General features: G+C 36.8%; 2 protein-coding genes across 4 annotated transcripts; both read right to left on the bottom strand.

The window, feature by feature from the left end:
• Nucleotides 1-113: 113 nt before the first annotated feature.
• Nucleotides 114-4,647, bottom strand: LOC139813547 (uncharacterized). 3 transcript variants are annotated; one of them, XM_071779104.1, is made up of 6 exons: nucleotides 4,526-4,556; nucleotides 2,872-2,933; nucleotides 2,651-2,788; nucleotides 1,925-2,107; nucleotides 1,505-1,618; nucleotides 114-1,203 (listed from the first exon to the last, which is right to left on the bottom strand). In XM_071779104.1, the coding sequence occupies exons 3-6, from the start codon at nucleotides 2,762-2,764 to the stop codon at nucleotides 1,129-1,131; spliced, it is 486 nt and encodes a 161-aa protein (XP_071635205.1). In that variant the 5' UTR covers nucleotides 2,765-2,788; nucleotides 2,872-2,933; nucleotides 4,526-4,556; the 3' UTR covers nucleotides 114-1,128. The 3 variants fall into 3 exon arrangements, with proteins under 3 accessions (XP_071635205.1, XP_071635206.1, XP_071635204.1); XM_071779105.1 differs by lacking the exon at nucleotides 4,526-4,556 and adding an exon at nucleotides 3,142-3,359; XM_071779103.1 differs by lacking the exon at nucleotides 2,872-2,933 and having other exon boundaries at nucleotides 4,526-4,647.
• A 2,591-nt stretch (nucleotides 4,648-7,238) lies between these two features.
• Nucleotides 7,239-12,006, bottom strand: LOC139813541 (dynein axonemal intermediate chain 3). The gene is made up of 2 exons (XM_071779090.1): nucleotides 7,988-12,006; nucleotides 7,239-7,375 (listed from the first exon to the last, which is right to left on the bottom strand). The coding sequence occupies exon 1, from the start codon at nucleotides 11,111-11,113 to the stop codon at nucleotides 8,078-8,080; it is 3,036 nt and encodes a 1,011-aa protein (XP_071635191.1). The 5' UTR covers nucleotides 11,114-12,006; the 3' UTR covers nucleotides 7,239-7,375; nucleotides 7,988-8,077.
• Nucleotides 12,007-19,379: the final 7,373 nt, after the last annotated feature.

The raw sequence follows: 19,379 nt of genomic DNA, 5'->3' as shown, positions 1-19,379 counted from the left end.
AACGACGTCAGAGGGATGGAGAGAAGGATAAAAGTGATGAGTACGAGGAAGAACATTTGTGAAAATAAGATAGAGTAAGTGGAAAAAGAAATGTGCAATCTATAAAGATAATGTGTGTGTGTGTGTGTGTTTATTCATCATTGGATTCAGGTATATGTACCGAAGCGATATGGCATGTCGTACAGTAGCAGATAAATTTTGTTAAATTTCCTTTAAAAAAAAGCTAAGATATCTCGTAAAAACATAAATAACTTTCTTACAAAAGCAACTAAATTTTACTTATATATCTTTCTTTCTTTTTAAACTGTCTTATAAATTCTCGTACTAAACTCTCGTTTAAAAATAATAACATTTTCTTTTAAATGCAATACAAATTTGATTAAAGATGTTAATCACACAATCATTCGAAACTCTGTGTAAATCTTGATAGAAATTTATATTCTTTCTTAGTTATTTATTTGAGAAGTATAAATATCATATACACATATAAAATAAATATATTTATATTAAGTATAGATTCTGTAAGAGAATATTAATCGCAATCACACAATCGTAGTAATCCCATAATATAAACGTATGTAGCGCATATTAATACAAAATATGCAAGAGTAATACAAGAGTACAAGAGTAAAGTTCAGATGAGATTTGAGGTAACATGAAGATCGCGTATTTCTTTAATTTTTATGTTATAAAAAATTATAATTTTCCAACTTCATTTACAATAATTAGGACAGATAACATAAATAACATTTAGTGAATATTACAATCTCGCAATTTTGTCTGAGAACTAATAATCGTTGTATAAAAGTAAAAAATATGTGAATGCTATATAATTTTATAAAATATAACATAAAAATATTCTTTGCCAACATAAAAGTATTCTACCTTTTTCGATACTCGCCAAGTATTGAATGTTATCCAACAGTCAAAATTCGTTGTACAATTTACACATTAATTTAATTAATTAAATTAATTAATTAATTTAATTAATTTAATTAATTAATTTAATTGTTGTAACAAATATTACGATTCCTAAAATATACATGCTTTACATGTAAAACATTTTGCCATGATTCGCATATGATGAATCTGTTTTCACTTTTGGTAACACTCGCATAATTCGAGCGTTTAGACCGCTCTGTAAGTACGAAGAGCGATGATTGTGCTGAAGAGATATAAGCCCGCGTTTACCAGACCGCAAATCTAGGCAAAAATTAAAGAATTATTTTTATAATAAAAGATTTGGTATAACTTAAATATACACTTAATTATAATATGTATTTAAAGTGCCCAGATCTAATAAACCTGCATTTTTTTACGATTCTCATTCTCGTTAAGAAAAAATTTACTGGAAATCGCTAAAAATTATTTAAATTCTTTCGATAAAAGATGAATTCTTTAGACTTGTGGCATTTTGTAACACGATATATATAACTTGACTAATCTGAATTAAATATTATTGTACATTATAATTCCATTTTTACGAATGTAACATTGTACTTACGGATGCGCCTAATACCAGTTCATAGTTATAACGTCTATAGTTATTGATGTGCACCAAGAGTGTCAACGAGGCCGCAAGTAATAATCCAAATGCAATGGAATGATAAATGAGTTCCTGAAAATTCAAAGAAACTACGTCAATCAATATAATATTTACAATAAATTATTACTGAAACATCTTTTCTTAATTCTCACTTTTTAATATTATTTAAATAAATTTTAACACTTAAAAATAATATTATCGCGACTTATAAACAAAGTAAGTACAGATATCTATACTTATGGATAGTATGGATAGATAATATGGGTTAAATAAATTATATTCAATTAATTACAGGTATATTTTAAAACATATGCGATATGAATATGTAATATTGCAATTTTATATATAATATATATTTTTTTTAATTTTCGTACTTACATGAATAGTTTTAGATATAATAGATGCAGTAGAAAAAGACGTCACGCAACTGAGGAGAAGGATGAAAGTGCCAATCATAAAAGTAGTCGTTATGAGAAGAAAGAAAAGCTCTGCTGTACTCCGATAAGCAGAATAGTTACCAAATTCGTGACCAACGATTCCTACGCAAACTATTCCCAGTGCCTGTTTGTAAAAACATGAAAATTTTTCAGATTAGAAAAATATAATCTTCTCATGTAAAAATTAACAAGGTATCGAAATAGAACATTTACTAGCGCAATGTATGTAAAAATATCTGTTGCGGATACTATTATCGCAGCAAGTATATTCGATTGCAACGCCGCGGAAAACGGAAATACTGCTGATAATAAGAAATAAAATACTCTCTTAAGATTGCAAAGGTTCCTGAATATCTTCCATAAATTATGTGCTGCAAATTAACAGTAATATCACTTCCTTTATTCAAATATTTATTATAAGTAAAGAAAGAAATAAAGAAAAGAATAAAAATGGTAAAGTTCTTGTATTACTTATACTTGAAATTATTATCCTACATGTTTGTTAAAAAATCATCGTTACCGTCGATGACTTTTCTCATGACTGTTACATAATTAATTAAGAAAAATCAAGATCCATTTAAAAACACGTAAATGATAAATATTCAAACTGATCAAGGAATATAATAATTTGAGTAAAGAAATAATGCAATAATAATGAGATACATACCACCTGTAGCAACTTTAAAATACCGCTCCAAGTTTTCAGGTAGCCAGTGTTAACAACAATCGTCGACGAGCTGCTCGTCACTGTTTGTGTTCTAATCGTCACTGAATGGGACATCGCTGCCTCGTTCTAATGTTAATTCTGAAACCGAAGATGATTGTTCTCCGTTGCCTATCGTTATTTATATAAAATTCCATTCAATATGCGTAAGCGGGAACGTTTACTTGCGTCAAGTGGGACAGGGTCAAGATTTCGAGGTGCGACCTACATCGAGCGAGAATCCTCGCTGTTGCCCCATGAAAACAGAAGTATTTTTATTTCCCCACCGAAATTCGATATATACCTACTTTCAAAAGTTATATATTATATATAAACATATTACGCTTTAATGATGTAATGTATAAGCATTTATAAGATCTAATTCGTAAAAAATAAGAAGACATTTTTCGAAAGTATTTCAATCTCAATAAATAAATCAACTCGATATCCCATACCTCAAAAGATTAACCGCATGAACACACAAAAACATTCGCATTGCGAAGCATCCTTCGTCCTAAACATCCTGACACACCCTTTAAGCTTGCCCGATCAATAAGTGCGTGGAGACCTTCGGATTTACTTTCTCTCATTGAAGAGAAGCCATGAGTACGATAACAGGGAAAGTATTTTAACTCTGAGTGCTAGCTTTCGCAATTTTTTTTGTAAAATTCCGCTTTAACAAACTGAATTATATGTTAATAAAATTAACAGTAATACAATTTATTTTTCTTAAATAAATAATGAATAAATGTAACAATTAATTATTAAAAAATAAGAATTGTAGTTTTTATTACATAAATAACATTAAAATCAAAATTAACTTGTAATCGGAAACGTGTCTCTTTTCGTATACCTTTTAAAAAAATTACTCGTGCAATTCTTGAGTTTTAAAATATCTTCGAAAGATTTACTTGTGCATTTAAGAAAAAAAAAAGAATTTTACAAGTTTGTATTAAAGATAAAACAAACGGTTTACCCTACGATACTGAGAATTACATTAAAATCAATGATGCGAAAATTTGGTATCGCGGAAATTGAGAGGCACACCCGCGCTACGAACGAGTAAACGTTCGCTTGCGTAGTCATGGGTTATTTTTAAGTATTCAGAACGCACACACGTAAGACGTGAGTTAAAAATTTATCAAAGTCGTCGATTAACACTGAATCTGTCACCGTATCTGATAAATCCTCGCTTTCTCGTAAAAATTCCATGAGATATATAGCGCCGATTATATTTTATCATAGTAATAACATTCTTCGTTCATATTTTGCAAATTAGCAATTTATTCTCCAAATTATTTAATCTATTGCATCAAATAAATTTAAAACTAAATCGTGCTTCTTCAATCGTGCTCCACTAATGTTGCAAAATTGAGAAAAACTTTGAAGTATATGAAACCGACAGTGTATCTGCAATCTAATATGCAAATCGTGCATTAAGTAATTATAACCAATACGCTAGTTGCGCAAAATGTGCGAGTTCTTGGTGTTCTGTAATTAAAAGATACGAAATTGGATTCAATAAACGAGAATAAAAAGCTTTTTCAACTTCCTTAATAACGGTATGAGAAAATCTCATTGCGACGGTAAAATGCTGCGCAATATATTTGTGGAAGTTTAGGTTGTAATTATTATCGAATTATATTGTGATCTTCAAATATTGCGCGTTTATCTATCTCATAGAAAATTATTCAACTCATTAATCAAATACTTATTAAACGTGTGTGACCAAAACGGATAATTATTCGACGTGCAGCTGAATGAATAACTAACCATAATGCGTGCTTGATCAAGAATGACATAAAAAATCGCGCACGCACGATAATTGCATTAACTAACCTGAAGAAAAGACGTTGTTACACATCGGCCGTCAGCGACTGACTGAAGACGTTGCGTGTTACGTTTTGAGCGCGGTACCAAGGATGACGTCACTGGTGATATCATACGTCCACACATTTTTAGACGATACGCGTCTCAACTATAATAATCGATGTAAATACATCGCGGTTCTCAAAGGGGTGTAACATAAATAAACATATCAAAAGTCTTTTCTTTTACAAAAAAAAAAAAAAAATAAAACTAAGTAATAAAACGAAAAATGTGAAAGCGTGATAAAGTGTATTATTCACAACGAATGTCAACGCGATACACCAATTTACGTGCACAATCCCGCTGCACATTTTTATATGATTTGCATTCAAATCCGTATGTAATATAAAAATCCACATGGAAATTATCTATAAGTATATAGGAATTAAATGAGTCGGTATAAAGGATAAAACTTTTGGCAATAAAGGAACACCCATGCACTCAATGGTCTTTAAATTTATTTTATTTATATATAGCATCCATAGCTTAAAAATAAATAAACTTCGAAAATTAAAAAAAAATATTTAAACGCAGAGATATATGTGTATATATATTATGTATATATCACCGCGCACGTAAGTCAATTACGATGCGCGGCAAGTGCTACATATAAACGAACATAACAATGTTGAGATAGACAATTTTTAGAAGGTAAATGCGTAAGTGTCGATGCGGCTTGAACTGGGAGATAACGAATGAACGGGAGAGACAAGTAAACAAATACACTGGATGATAATATAAGAAGAGTGGCAATCTTAATTGCCAGCGTAATGTCCACTTTTAGCTTCAGCTAATCGCGTCAGTGTTATCACGCGGCTTTACAGCATCATTATTGATTTGTATGTTGAGAGATGAGCAAAAAGGCATTTTTTTTTAACATAAACTTCTGCATAGACGTAACGAAAGAATATAACGAAAAAACGATCGATAAGTCGATGTAAGCTATATCCATAACCGATTTCATCGAGACAAGGGGCTCCCTTAACTCATATAAAATATTATACAATTTACATGAGAATGGGAGAAAATGTAAAAAGAAATTACACTGTATCCGATCTAGAGAAAATATGTATATATAATATATATACCTATGTCATATCCATATATATTATGTATAAAGAAATATATATATGTGTGTATATAAATAAGATCTCGCGAGAGTACGTAGGGGTACGGTTAGAAAATAACGTTTCACGCACTTATATCCGTTATATCAAAGTAGTTAATCCGTTGAGACATTCAGAAGTGAATTAACGTTTCTCATAATTATCGGCAAAGATCATCTAGACTTCGCTAAAATAGCTGTTGATTATAAAACCGTAAGCACCGAGTCTTTGACGACTGAATTGTACCGAAAGCCAATGATGGCCCTCCAGAAACTTACCGCACACTGATATATTAAGGTCTCTTAAAACTATTTATCTTGTCGTCTGCCGAAGGATCGAAGTGGTAATACAAACGAAATTACGCCAGTCTCGCATGCAATTTTGCAAAGATTACCTTAGCATCTAAGTGTAATATTGAATACAATAGAGACGCGACCTAAAATGTAAAATAATAAAGTTTCTCAGAAATTTGAGATAAACTAATAAAAATAAACAGATGACATGTGAAAAACTGACTGATAGATATTTTCGGCCATAAAATATAATTTAGCCTAGATTAATTATCTTTATCTTATATTAAAAATACATATTTATTTCTATATTAACAAAATCAGGTAAAATATAATGTTCAAATATAATATCAAGATTACTGGAACTTTCACGTAAAAAAAATTGTTTTTGCGTTTAGAGAGTTTTAAAAATCAACGTTAATTTTATTTCTTGGATTATTTTTATGTTATAATTTTAGATATAATTACACGATCTCGCGTAGGCTTTGTGAACGTAACATTATTGTCTTCAGACAGATATCTAGATATCTCGAATGTAGCACTCCGTTCGCTCCTGCGACTTCGTCGACTCTTCTCGACGCGGCATCGATCTCCGCTCTAACGACGATAATCACGACAAGTAACTAATCTTAAGGCACGTAGGTACAGAGTCTTTTTTAAGCTACACACGATCTGAGGAGGATCACGCCGGACTAGTTTCAAGCCGTCCCTCCCAGCGCTGACTTTCCTGCCGAGCACGATCTTGGAGTCATGCCGAAATTTCCTTGGACGGACGCTGAGAAGCCGCGAATCTGGTCGCGGCAATTGTTGTTGTTGTTGTTGTTGTTACATGCTCTTCAGGTACCTGGCTTATCCTCTGCAGGCCGACAGTGCTCATTGCGTGTTAGTGCTCTTCCATTCAACGTATAGGAAATAAGCTCCGGCGGCGTATGCGATAGTATTGAAAATTCCAAATACCTGTAAGCAATGTCGATTACGTTTTAACAATATCGACAATTACTGTATTTAATTTTTTCAAGTGTTATTATAGCCTTACCCCAGCAGCGATATTCGCTGACGAAGTTCTGATGAATGCGCTCGAAGCCGATAACTGGACGATGAATGCGATCATGTAAAGCACAGCTTTTATAGACGTATTTAGAAGTTCCTAGAAAATAATAATTATTTTAATCAAACATATAGACGTATCTTAAAATCGCTTTTAATTATGGACATTCACACATTTGTGAAAATTTCTTCCGTGATTGTATACTTACAGTTAAGATCCAGTTGATGGGCACCTTAAGTACCTCCCGGAGGGACAGGAAGTATATGGCGCTCCATATAAGTGTGGATATGAAAGACATTACGGCGACAAACAGAAACCAATGAGTTGCACTTATGTACGCTGGAGATGCACACGCCATACATATTATGCCCAGGCCCTGGAAAATGATCAAACATCTTCGTTATCGTCATTGTCTGGCTAACTTAAAACGAGGAGCTTTAACAATCATAGAAACAGTTTTTCGTACAAGCTATACAAAGATCAGTATTCGCACGCAGTTTGTGACATTTTTCTACACATTCGAATTTTGTTTAGTATTATACGTTTAAAAGATTTTACTGTACGATCACTTATAGCTTCAACTTGTCTCAACGAGAATAAAGTATTTGATACAAGAAGAGTTGGGAAAAATTAAAATTTATTTTACATTTATACATTTGTTTATATATCAAGAAAGTATTTGTATACAAAAATAAAACGCTCATGTGTGTTATTGTAGCTGATTTTGAGTCGATTTTAATTATTGCAGAATTAGAGGAACTTATTAATTTTATTTTGTACAGAATAATTTATTCCGCCTTATTTAATATATTTCTCTCGCATATATATTAACGCTTATTATTTTTTAATGTTTTATTCTATTCTGCATATAATGTCATTCTTTAAAAATTAATAATTTCAATATTTATGTGCATTGCAATTATATATAATTTATTGCTCAAAAGAATTTTCTGAACATTTGTTGACCTATCTTATCTTATCAACTTACGTTTACAATCCAAATCATTATCAGGCAAAATTGAAACGGTAACCGTTCTTCTTATAAGAACGCCTTTCAGAAAAACCTTTGCATTTGCATTTACAAATTCTTCCTGCTTTCCTTTCCCTTTTTCATAAAAGTATTCCAATCAAATTTTGGAACATATGGGTTCTCCGCTATTACCTTTCGCGCCTCATCCCTGATTTTGTAAAATTCTTGCAGAAATACATCTATCATTTCATCATCCTTTATCGTCTCAGGTCTTTCTTCCGAGATCTCGTCTTTTTCTATAAGATCGTAATATTCAGGAAATTTGAGAGACACAAAGTTATCGAAATGCTTATCCTGAAGCACGGCTTCGTTCTTTGCTTTCATCATTTTTAAATTTCTCTCTTCAGCTAAACGGACCAATGGCAGTCTCTTTTCTTCCAATTCACGCGACAGAAATTTCTTCTTCTCTAAAAGGACCTTCTTCATCCTCTTTTGTTGGCGCAGTTTCCATAGAGTATCTTTGGATTTCGGCACTCTGCGTGCTACTTCTTCAGCCTCCAACCTCAATCGTTCTTCATGATCTCTATGAAGTTTCAGCCTTGTCGCTTCAAGTTTTAATCTATGTTCCTCGTCTTCTCTCGCTTGCCTTCTAGCGATAACTGTCGCGTCATTTTGAAGAAAGTCTTTCTGCCACGAAGAAAACATCTTCTTTCTTCTCACCTCTCGCCATATGTATTCTTCAAACCAGTCCATCCTTTCGAGTATATCGTCCTCGAATTCCGTTGGTTCCTCAAAAATACGAAAAGCACTGTTGCAATCGCCGGCGCCGATCAGCTTAGAACCGTGTTTACGCGACTCTTGAAGCGATAAGAAGGTTATCGGTTTTCTGGAAATAGTCTGCGCGAGAATCGGCTCGTTTGCCCTCCTCTTAATATCCCAAACTTCCAGATCGCCCAAACTATTACCCATCAGGAAAGTTCCCGGCCGATTGCCCCAGCAACACGCGGTGTACGCGCAATCGGACTTTCGAAGGAACAGAGGAAGGTCTAGGTAATCGTCCTTCCAAATGGCGAAGACGCGGCCACCCATCGTCAGGAGAACGTCCGAAAGGTGCGGCGATCGCAGAATCGCTACAACGGGACCATCGTGCGCGGACGTGCATTTAAGAAGTTTGCACTCCTCTAAACCGGATGTTTCCACGTCGAACACCTGGCCCTCCCAGGTGCAGCAAGCAAAATGTCCCTGCGCCGTGCCGATCCACAATCTCCTCGTGCAGTCGACATCCGTGGAATCTAATTCGTTACGACGCCTGTCGCCTTCTTGAAAAGCGTTGACCGACGGAAGACACAGGTGAAGAGGTGTAAAAGACGGGTTGTCGGAAGGCCGAACGTTCAAGCGATAGGTTGGCCGAAAAATACCGTTAAGATCTTCGCGATCGCACGGCTTTAGCTGAGAGGTAACGGAGTATCTAAGAAGATCCCAAATGGCGACGATACCGTCCTCGGAAATCGTCAGGAACTGACAGCTCGAGCTAGTGGACAGTTTCGTCAGTTTCCCAGATGGCTCTATTCTGTAATTATCGGGAAGCCATTGCACTCGGCGAATCGGCAGCTCGTGCGAATGATCCCGTTCGGACACCGCGGATGCAGAAGTAATAGAAACGGTATCCCGAGACCAAAAGTCAAGGTTAATGTCCTCTGCAACATCTCGATCTTCTATTTGCCCGTGAATATTCCAGACGACCACTTGGCCGGACGCAGAACCGCCGATTACAAAGTCGCTGTTCATCGGGCAGAAGGAGACGCAGTAGATTTCCTGATGGCACCACAGTGACAACCGAGGCCGAAGAGAATCGGCGAGGGACCACAGCAATACCGTCGGCTCCGGTCTCGACGACGCAACGCCACGTTCGACGATCAAAGATCGGCCGGTCTCGCGCGACGGTGCGGCAACGTAAGAGACGGCCACGTACCCGACGAGGCCCGGGTGCCAGGAAGCGTCGGAGATGACCTTGCCTGCCGTGAAGCGTAGGTCGACGAGGGAGAGGCGTTCCGCGCAAGTGATCTCATCTCGCGGCCGGGTTATTTCGAACTCTCGCTGCGCAAGCGTCTCGATGTCGTCTACGTGCACGTTCACGACCGTATTGTAACACACGGCCTCGATCATTTCCCGGGCGCGATCTTCCAAGAAGAGCTCCAAGGCGCTCTTCTCCGCGGGCTTCTGTTCCGCGTCAATTTCTGACACTTCTTTCGATCCTTCGGTCTTTTTTTCTTCAGACTCTTTTTCGGATTTCTCCTCGGTCGACTCTTTCTCCTCCGGCTCCTTCTCCTCTCCCTCCGATTCGGCGTTATCAGCTTGCAACTGCAGGGCGTCCTCGTAGAGATATTGGGTCCAGGCGTTCTTGGGATAACCGGGATAAGTTTGAACTTCGATTTCCCGCGGCTCGAAGTGCGTCTGAATCATCTTGGAGATACATTTTCTCTCGATATTTTCGAATTTCTCGCACGGAATTAACTCCACATAACTATCCCAAGATCTTTCTGAAGATCCGTCGCAAAGCTTTCGATTTAAACGTAAAGACTTGATCGGAAGACACACTTCCACTTCAAAGAACTCTCTCGTGCTTCTGATCAAGCCCTCATCAAGTTCCGCCTCGCTTCCGAAGGATTTCCAAGATCCGCCGGTCTTTCTAATCTTTCGCGTGACTTCGTTCCGGATTTCCTTGCTAATATTGGCGTTCCTCTTTGTTATCGCTAATCTCGCATCCTCCGTCAAGCAGATCACGAAATCGCGAGCAATTAGCTCGGTGGACGAATAACCCACGAGGAAAGTATCACCGCCGTAAGTCTCGATCCTATCTCGGTACGGCTCCAGCGACGAGCCCGCGACGTTGGCGAGCCTCAAAACCGCTTCTCGCGACACATACGCCCAAGGATATTCCAGGAACACGTGCTCGCCGACCGAGCAACCCAGTTCTCGCTGAATCTCGGGATCGAGGCTCACATGCTCCACATTCTCGATATTTTCGTCGTGCAGCGTCCAACTCGATCGGTACTTAACCCCTTTCCTCGACGTCATTCTCGTGGCTCGTAACGCGCAACAGCCGCTCCGAGAGTAAATCCAACCGTGAACAGTTCTGGGCATCGATCAAACAACGACCATTCCTCGAATACGGTTTCCAGGAAACCCTCTTTGAAACCGTATAACGAGAGACTTTACGCGATTTCCCGGAGATTACGGGAAATTTCTTGGAACTATATAGACGCGTTTCTTTACTTTTCTTCTTCATGATTTTTTCATATAAGTACATGACGTAAATCGCATCATATTGCTGCAACGTTAACGTTACTTTATGTCACAATATCGATATTGTTTCTCATTTACCGCAGCGTCGTCTTTGAGACGACTTTACGCCTCGAAAAGTATGCAATCTCTTATTAATACGGCCCGTTACGGACGGCAGCCGTTACTTCCATTTATTATAGCTCCGAGTCGTAAGCACCTTAGCCATACAGCACTTTACTTTTAAGTTCTCAGCGGCAATAATGCGGCACGCTTATAGACGGTGTGATCAATGTTGACCTTTTGCGAGCGACTGGCTTAAGCGGCTGCCGTGTCACTAAATATACACGGGTGACTAGAAAACATACTAAAGCGAGGAACGCATTTACACGTAATGTGCGTTTCTGCACGCCGTATAACGGCGGCAGCAATTCGTGAGTCTCGTTAGACGTTGAACTTCGCTCGGTCAAAAGAGAAAATCCAAGACGAAGCTATGTAAATATTGCAGAAATTATGACTCTATGATTTATTTGACACGCCAACTTTTTAATGAACCGCTTTAATAAAAGTTTGATCGCATGGCACAGCTCTTTTTCAACACTGATCCGACTTGAGATTCTTAAGACTTCGACATAAAAATCTAAAAAACAAGTTTTATTTATTTAGAAAATTTTGAGAAAACTATTTGGCTTTATATCAAAGTTATTAATTCCAATATATCGAAACAGCACACACTTATTATTTTTTCCCCGGTACTTGTAATTAAAACCAATAGCATTGGTCTGTTGCACTCTTCTAATGAGATAATAATATAAGAATATAAGATGAAATGTAAAAGTATATATAAATTACCAAATTCCAAGATAATAAAAATATAATTAAAAAAGTAATACTTCATAAACACAGTTATCGCATAGTTTAACTCACGATTCATTAATTCCGTACTACAGCTTAAATAGACTCAATTAGGCTGTACTTCGCGTGCCTCGTTATAATCATTAAGTACGTTAAATATGTGATGCATGACGTAATGGTGCGGTACGCTGATAATACTCGGCAAATGTACGAACCATTTACAAACAATCCATCATGTTCAGCTAAAATTTTTTTGTGATGTCAAAAGGGATGAACAAACATGCAATTCATTGTATAAAGCAATTTTTAACTGTAAAAAGTACTCTAAACTATTCGAAGTTCCTTTATTTTGACTTTGTTTTTACATATCGTAAGACGAGATTGTCGTAATTATGATACAAAAATATCGAAAATTGATTTACAACCATGTTTTTACATTATGTGATTGCAACTTGTTTTTACACTATGATCTTTTTAGGTATCGGTTGTTATTTTCGCGCAAATGTCAACATCGATTCAAAAAAAAAATAGCGACTTCGCGAGGTCTTCGATTAATTTCTAAAAATAGCAATGCGTATTGAAGGATATTTTCCTCGACTATCATCATCGGCCGATGTGTGATCACATTATATCGGACGTTATACACATATTCGAGTCGCGCTATGAGCACCAAGTGTGGGGGTCACTAGAGTTTCTCTAATAAGGCACGTTGAAGCTATTTAGCTGCATGATTCACGCGTGAAGATATATCCGCAGTGACCATATCTGCGTAGTTGCATGATGATCATGAAACGCGATCTGCAGTAATGTATAGGTATTGTTTTCAAATGTTATCTTATGCAACGGATACTGTAATGCATCCAAACCAAGATCCAAACTATAAAATTTCATACCGCGATATCCTTCTAAAGTATTTAAGATTACTATGTAGCATTTTAAGATTACTTTACATATATAAACTGTCCGTTCCTATCGTTGTAACAATCACGAGGCAAAACCGATGAACTCGGAGAGCAAAGGAAATTGCATTCATTCTACATGCCCACAATGGCATGTCTGTTACGATGCCAAGAAAGACGCGTATGTTTTCATGAGAATGTTTTCATGAGGATCTGCTCGGTTACGCGGAACGAGCGAAATTACACCAATATGCGAAGCCGGCATAGAGATAACGCCCCGCCGTCGACGAGAAATCTCAGTGACCCACATCCGCCGGTCGTATGCAGTTACTAAACGGCCACCGGTTACAACCTACGTATTACGACGGACACGTCCATCCGTTACCGTCATTGACTAATTAATTCAAATAGCACATGACTGTGCGAGGAAGAAAGATGTTACGTGCTTCGTAAGATCATGCAATTTACTTCGAAACACTTCATTAATAAAAAATTTATAATTTAGATCTTATCTACTTCATTTTGTATTTTCCTTTTCTTTAAAAGGATCACTTCATATTAAATAAGTAATTTCTATTAACGAACACAAAGTGGTCTTATTAAGCGAAATTTAATATTACATACGGCACAATGGATTATTCATTGAATTTGAAATGAGAATGTTAGAGGAATATAAACACGAATTTATCTGTGAATGCAAGAAGATATATATGCTGACCTCCATATGTTGAAAGTAGGAATATAGTGTTATTGAGACTTTACGCGCTTAAAACAATTTACGTACCGACAAAAAAGTACTGATAAAAATGAATATAAAAAAAAACGAAATATAAAGAAACTTATTTCTTTTGGCAATTAAATTTGCTCCTTACATAAATTAGAAAATGTTCGTCTTTATTAAATGTCATATTTATTACTTTTAAGTAATATTTGGTAAATTTAAAAAGTTCTACACAAAGATATTTAAATATATAAACATAATTCGTAATAAATAAATATCACATGTTAAATATAAAAATAAAAGATTTAGCTCTTACTATATAGAGGCTGCTGCAATAATGAGCGAGAATCGTACTCACAATCAGCCGTAACGATTGCTAGCTGTACACGCATTTGATTCGTCATCTTTTGCGGCCGTTTGCTCATTATAATTGTAGAATGGAATAATAGTCAACAATTGCTAACGCGAGCGTGTATATACAGCAATTCGTAGCAAACAAATCTGATGGATGTATCAAAACGATTGTAAAGAAAGAGAGAGAGACATTCAAACTTTAAATGTTACGCGTAAAAATAAAGTACATAATTAAATATATTATAGAAAAAAATTAGCACAAATCTGCGTACTTTTTGAAATTCCAATGATATTATTAAAAAACGCGAAGAAAGAAAACGGTGAGAAAGAAAGAAATTTTTGTAATAGAAAGGAAATATTAAATCTAATAAATTCATTTACACTTATATGGTAAGAAATATATCTTTTTATTTTTTTTCTATTTTTTATATTATCTAGATTTCTATCTTCGTTGGTGATTTATTTGTGACTGAATAATACTTTAAAAATTATATGAGATAAAAATAATTTTTTTATAGAACTAATTTTTATAGAAAATTACAAATTTTTCATGTATTTAAGTAAAAAATTTAAGAATCCGGTTTAAAATAGATCTATACGTATATATAAAACTCGTAAGTGAAAAAATAAGTAAGGATAAGAAAAATTCTATGTTCAATTCAGTCCTTGATCTCGATATTCTTGATATCGTTCTATTATCAATATTTGAATTTATTGAATGAGTAACGAAGATAAGACATAACATTTTTCAAGATCATAAGAGCCTAAAAAGTTTATCGCCAGCTCATTCAACGCACGTACTTATGAATCAATATTTCCATGTACATTGCACCTTATTGTTATATTTCTACGTTTCGTCGTGAAAGCTGATTCACGCGCCGATTAACCCTGCAATGTGAATCATCAAAAAATTTTGCTTTGAAAAATCTGCGAAGAAAATCTGAACCTGGTCACGGTGTTATTGTTACGGGGCGATAAAGCGACGCGATATTGTCGATTTCGTAAACGACGTTACAACCTTTTGCTTCTAGAAATAGGCGCCGGAAGTTGCGAGCTGTAAAAATCACATTCACGATCGAAACGAATGTTTTCCACGCGTGCATGTATGTTGGCGGACGGCCAACAAGCAGTTTTATCAACGAAATTCTCGAAACTCTCATATATTCCCAATCTGACATGAAACAAGTGATAACACACAACAGGTGGCTGAATCACAACATCAATCCTCGACTTTAAATTTTGTTGAACATCGCTTTTAAAATTTGCTAGGAGGTGCACAAAACTGCAGCGGCCTACTGCCTAATAGGAATATAATAGGCCAGAAACCATTGAAAATCATCGAAAAAAATAGCGTAGGAATCTGCTTAGAATTTCTAAACCACGTGCCTCCGGCGAGCATTCCTGACGTTCGACGATTGCAAATAAAACCATCAGGCCGAAGAATGCGCGGGCCATACGCCGTCAGGTGCGTGTCCGATTACGTATGTGCGAAATGCGAAGTTTGCGTCTCGCGCCACCGTCGGTCACCCTCTCCCGTTTCCCCATGCAGAATCATAGCTTTCATCTTTCTCTTTTCGTCTCGAGCAGCGCGTGTACCGCGAGGCGCGCCCTGTCCTTGTGCACAAGCCGTGCCGCGCGCGCAATTACCGCGCGGTGCATAACTTACGCCGATATACGCGCGCGAGCTGGCCTGCCTACTCGCCGGCAATTGGACATAATGGTACGAGGGTATTCCCCCCTTTCCCCCGCCTCCTCGTAACAATGCGACAGCGATTGCATAATCCGTGGCAAGGGGGCTTTCGTTCGACGTGGGCGATCGGAATTCGCGATATTCTCGAGCGATCGGTCTCTGCCCGTGAGAGAAGCTGAAGACCGTGTGCGCATACGCGTCTGTCCTCAAAGTGCGATCAAGAAGAATGACCTCCTAGAGAAATGAGCCGCTTCCTCCGTCAGGAAATTACTGACGCTCAAAATAAAACTCTACAAATAGACTCGCGTATAATTTGAGGCTCGATATTTATCTTACTATAATTATAGTTTTCAACAAATACCACAAGAAACGTTTAACAAAATCTTGTTAAAATGTCCTCTAATAAAAAGTATTTTTTGTAGATTAATAATCATATATATTTCTGTTGTATCGTACAAGCTGCTGGCACCTAATTAAAGCTTATCAACTAGATTTACGCCTCATTGTCAGCTGGCTTTGATCTTGATGCTCATTTAATTGTCGAATGCGAGAGCGGCACGCAAACTTTCGAATATAAGTAACAAAGTATCACAACACGCTAAATAGCAGCACTTACGACGTGCGAGAGTCACGAGAGCATATTGTTGGAGTCATTAACCGTTAGTCTTGTAAAATAACATTTTATTATATGTATTGCGCGAGCGTGAAAGTAACGGGCTTTGTAAGGATCAACTCGTGACTTTGTTATTCTTCGCCTCGATCTACAAATAGCCATACGAAACAGATCATTCCGTCGAGATAACGGACGGTCAGGGGATCGTTTTTAAATTACGCAACATCATTAGCATCTTCGTTAGTCCAAACATCATCCGCGCGTTGAAACTCGCGCAACAACACTTTTCACACGACGGACAGCTTCCCACCGCTAATGAGGGTCGATTATCCGCGCGAGAGTAACGTACGAGCGTTACCCTGACCGAAATTAACCCTTCAAGTGGGTCGGCACATTACATACGTATATAGTATCGTGCGAAAGTGTTTTAATCGGAGAGAGAGAAAAAAATAGGTAGGAGCAATTGCAGCCTCAGCTGGATGACGCGAGTTCTACGTTTGGCAGTGTTCGTCGTAAACCGTACGAAAAGTATCTTCTCTCGCGTCTTCGCGAATTTCTGCAATTTTAGAATGTTAAACGTATCAATGTAATTATCAATTGATGTAAATATACGAAGGCCGTATATATTGCGATATAATTTTCGTGTATTTAGCGTCTAAAAAATGTGTGATATAAGTACAAAATATAGTTCATGACATCGAAACAAGAAATTCGAAATTTAATTGCGAGTGCATTTCTTTCGTCGATGACGATAAAATCGATCCGACCGCAGGTTTCCGCAACAACCGGATGGACCCGAAACTGCTTCCCGGTTACAACAGGAAAAGGGGCGTGTTTACAGTTTACCGAACCATTACATTCGAGTTACGATTTATCGCATCAATACTTTCGACGATTTAACACGACTTTCCGTCGCTGAATCATTTAAACTGTTTTATCGAAATTTATCTATGCTGATTTCTCGAAACAGTGATTAACAAGATAAAGATTCACGATAATTCGCTTATCTAGAATCACACTTTCTAATGTGAAACTCACGTAATCCTTGTTGCTGTTTTACGATAAAAAGAACGATCTGTCCATAAAGACAATGGAGCCAGAGAAATATTAGGTTGTATTCCGTTGCAATAAATACAGAATGACGGTTCTATTAAAAGAGTGCAATGATTTTTGCGCGAGAATTTCCTTTCTTCTTTCCCGATATGAATTTTTCAACACGACTCTATATTACACGTCGTACGCAAGCGAGAAGAGGTGAGGCCGGAAATGATAAGACCGGACGCGAAGCGAGTTTCTTTCTGCAAATGCAATTCTATATATACCGCGAAACGTAATTCTCTAGGTCATAATGGAAAGGAAGAGACGTTAAAAATGTGAAGACACAACGTGGCGCGTTAAGAAATCAGTTGAGAAACACGTGGAGGATTAAATAAGAAATTATTAATGGTATAACTTGCGACACCAGCGCATTATCTTCGTTTCACTTTTGCCAATATATTTTGTTTATGTTAAACAAAGATGATATTGCGTTCAACGACGGATTTTTGAGCTTGTTTTTAAATTTAAGCAAACGTGCTGTAAAATGATTGCAGTTTGATATTTTAGACATGAATATCTCTTATTTTTGGCAAAGAAACGTCTTTGAAATATTATATGAAGAATAGTCTAAGGAGCTTAAAGAAAAATTTAAAAAGAATTATCGTACGAGAAGGTTGGAATTATCGAACGTACGAACCATTAATTACAATCGCTGACGTTTATCGCTACGGAAAAGTTCATATTCATCTTCGTCATTATGTGCATAACCTGCACGCTGCATTTCCACTTACACACACAGATATGCAAATAAATATGACGTATTTGGATTATCATCCATATCTATTACGCGGCATTCGCATTACGCCGAGAAGATTACTATATATCAATTCTCCTTCACTCTGCACGCAATTCCATGACGGTCTCAGGTAATAATTGTTATAGTCCAAGGATTCGGTGACCTAATTTGCGTGTGTGAGTGACCGCTTGTAACAACTACGTAAGCTGTTCGGCCATGAGGCAACTGAACTTAATGAAGATATTAATCCACCGATGATTGGCGAAGCAATCATCCAACAAAATTGTACATATATCGTACGTTATGAATGGAAATAATAGAGATACAATTGGCAGGAAATATATCCAAATAAGAAATCTAACATTTAAAAGTGAAAAAATAAAAAACATTTTTTAAAATACACAAAATATAATATAAAGTCTGCGAATAATATAGACTTTTCGCGTGCAATATATATACGGATTTTTATAAACTTTATTCTCTTTTGTTCTTGAGAACTAGTCACATCTAGCAAAAACGCACGTGTTCCAGGTAATCTGAATACTAATGGAGTACCAATGTCAAGGATAAGCACCATTTGCACCGTGATGAGTCCGAGCACACGGCTACGTCTCCTCCTACGATATTGTACAACCGCGATCTCACTTTCCATAATAGGCGAGCTTCTATGAATGGATTGTGCAACGTGCAGTAAGAATGGATAACTTTATGAGCATCCTCGATATAAATTTTATTTTAAAAAACGAAGAGAGTTGAGAAGCTGCGTTACTCAAACGAATTTTCAAAGTGTCTTATATCTTCTTAAGTGTTTGAAGATGAAACACTTAGAAGAAACCGATGCAACTTGATGTAGAAACGTAACATAAGTCATATCTCATTTCGACTGCTATTTCTGTGCAACATATACACGCGGTTCTAGAATAGTTATTAGCTGTAAGCGTGTATATGGTGCCGGAGAAAGATTAGACCAACTTAGAACCGACAGTTGGAGACAGGCCTAATAAGCGGTAACGATCTCTTCATTGCTTTTACATTGCAACACGTATGCGGTTAAGTAACGTTCTCGAATGAAGTTGCCAATCTCCGCGGGGGAAACGAGCGGCTGTACCGCAGGTAAAATTCGCCCGTTAATCAGCTTGTTAATTATTTCTCGCGCGCGCGC

The sequence above is a fragment of the Temnothorax longispinosus genome, chromosome 5 (assembly GCF_030848805.1).
Source record: "Temnothorax longispinosus isolate EJ_2023e chromosome 5, Tlon_JGU_v1, whole genome shotgun sequence".
Lineage (NCBI taxonomy): Eukaryota > Metazoa > Arthropoda > Insecta > Hymenoptera > Formicidae > Temnothorax > Temnothorax longispinosus.
Note: the sequence above shows the minus strand (reverse complement) of the source record. Positions and strands in the feature narration are given on the sequence as shown.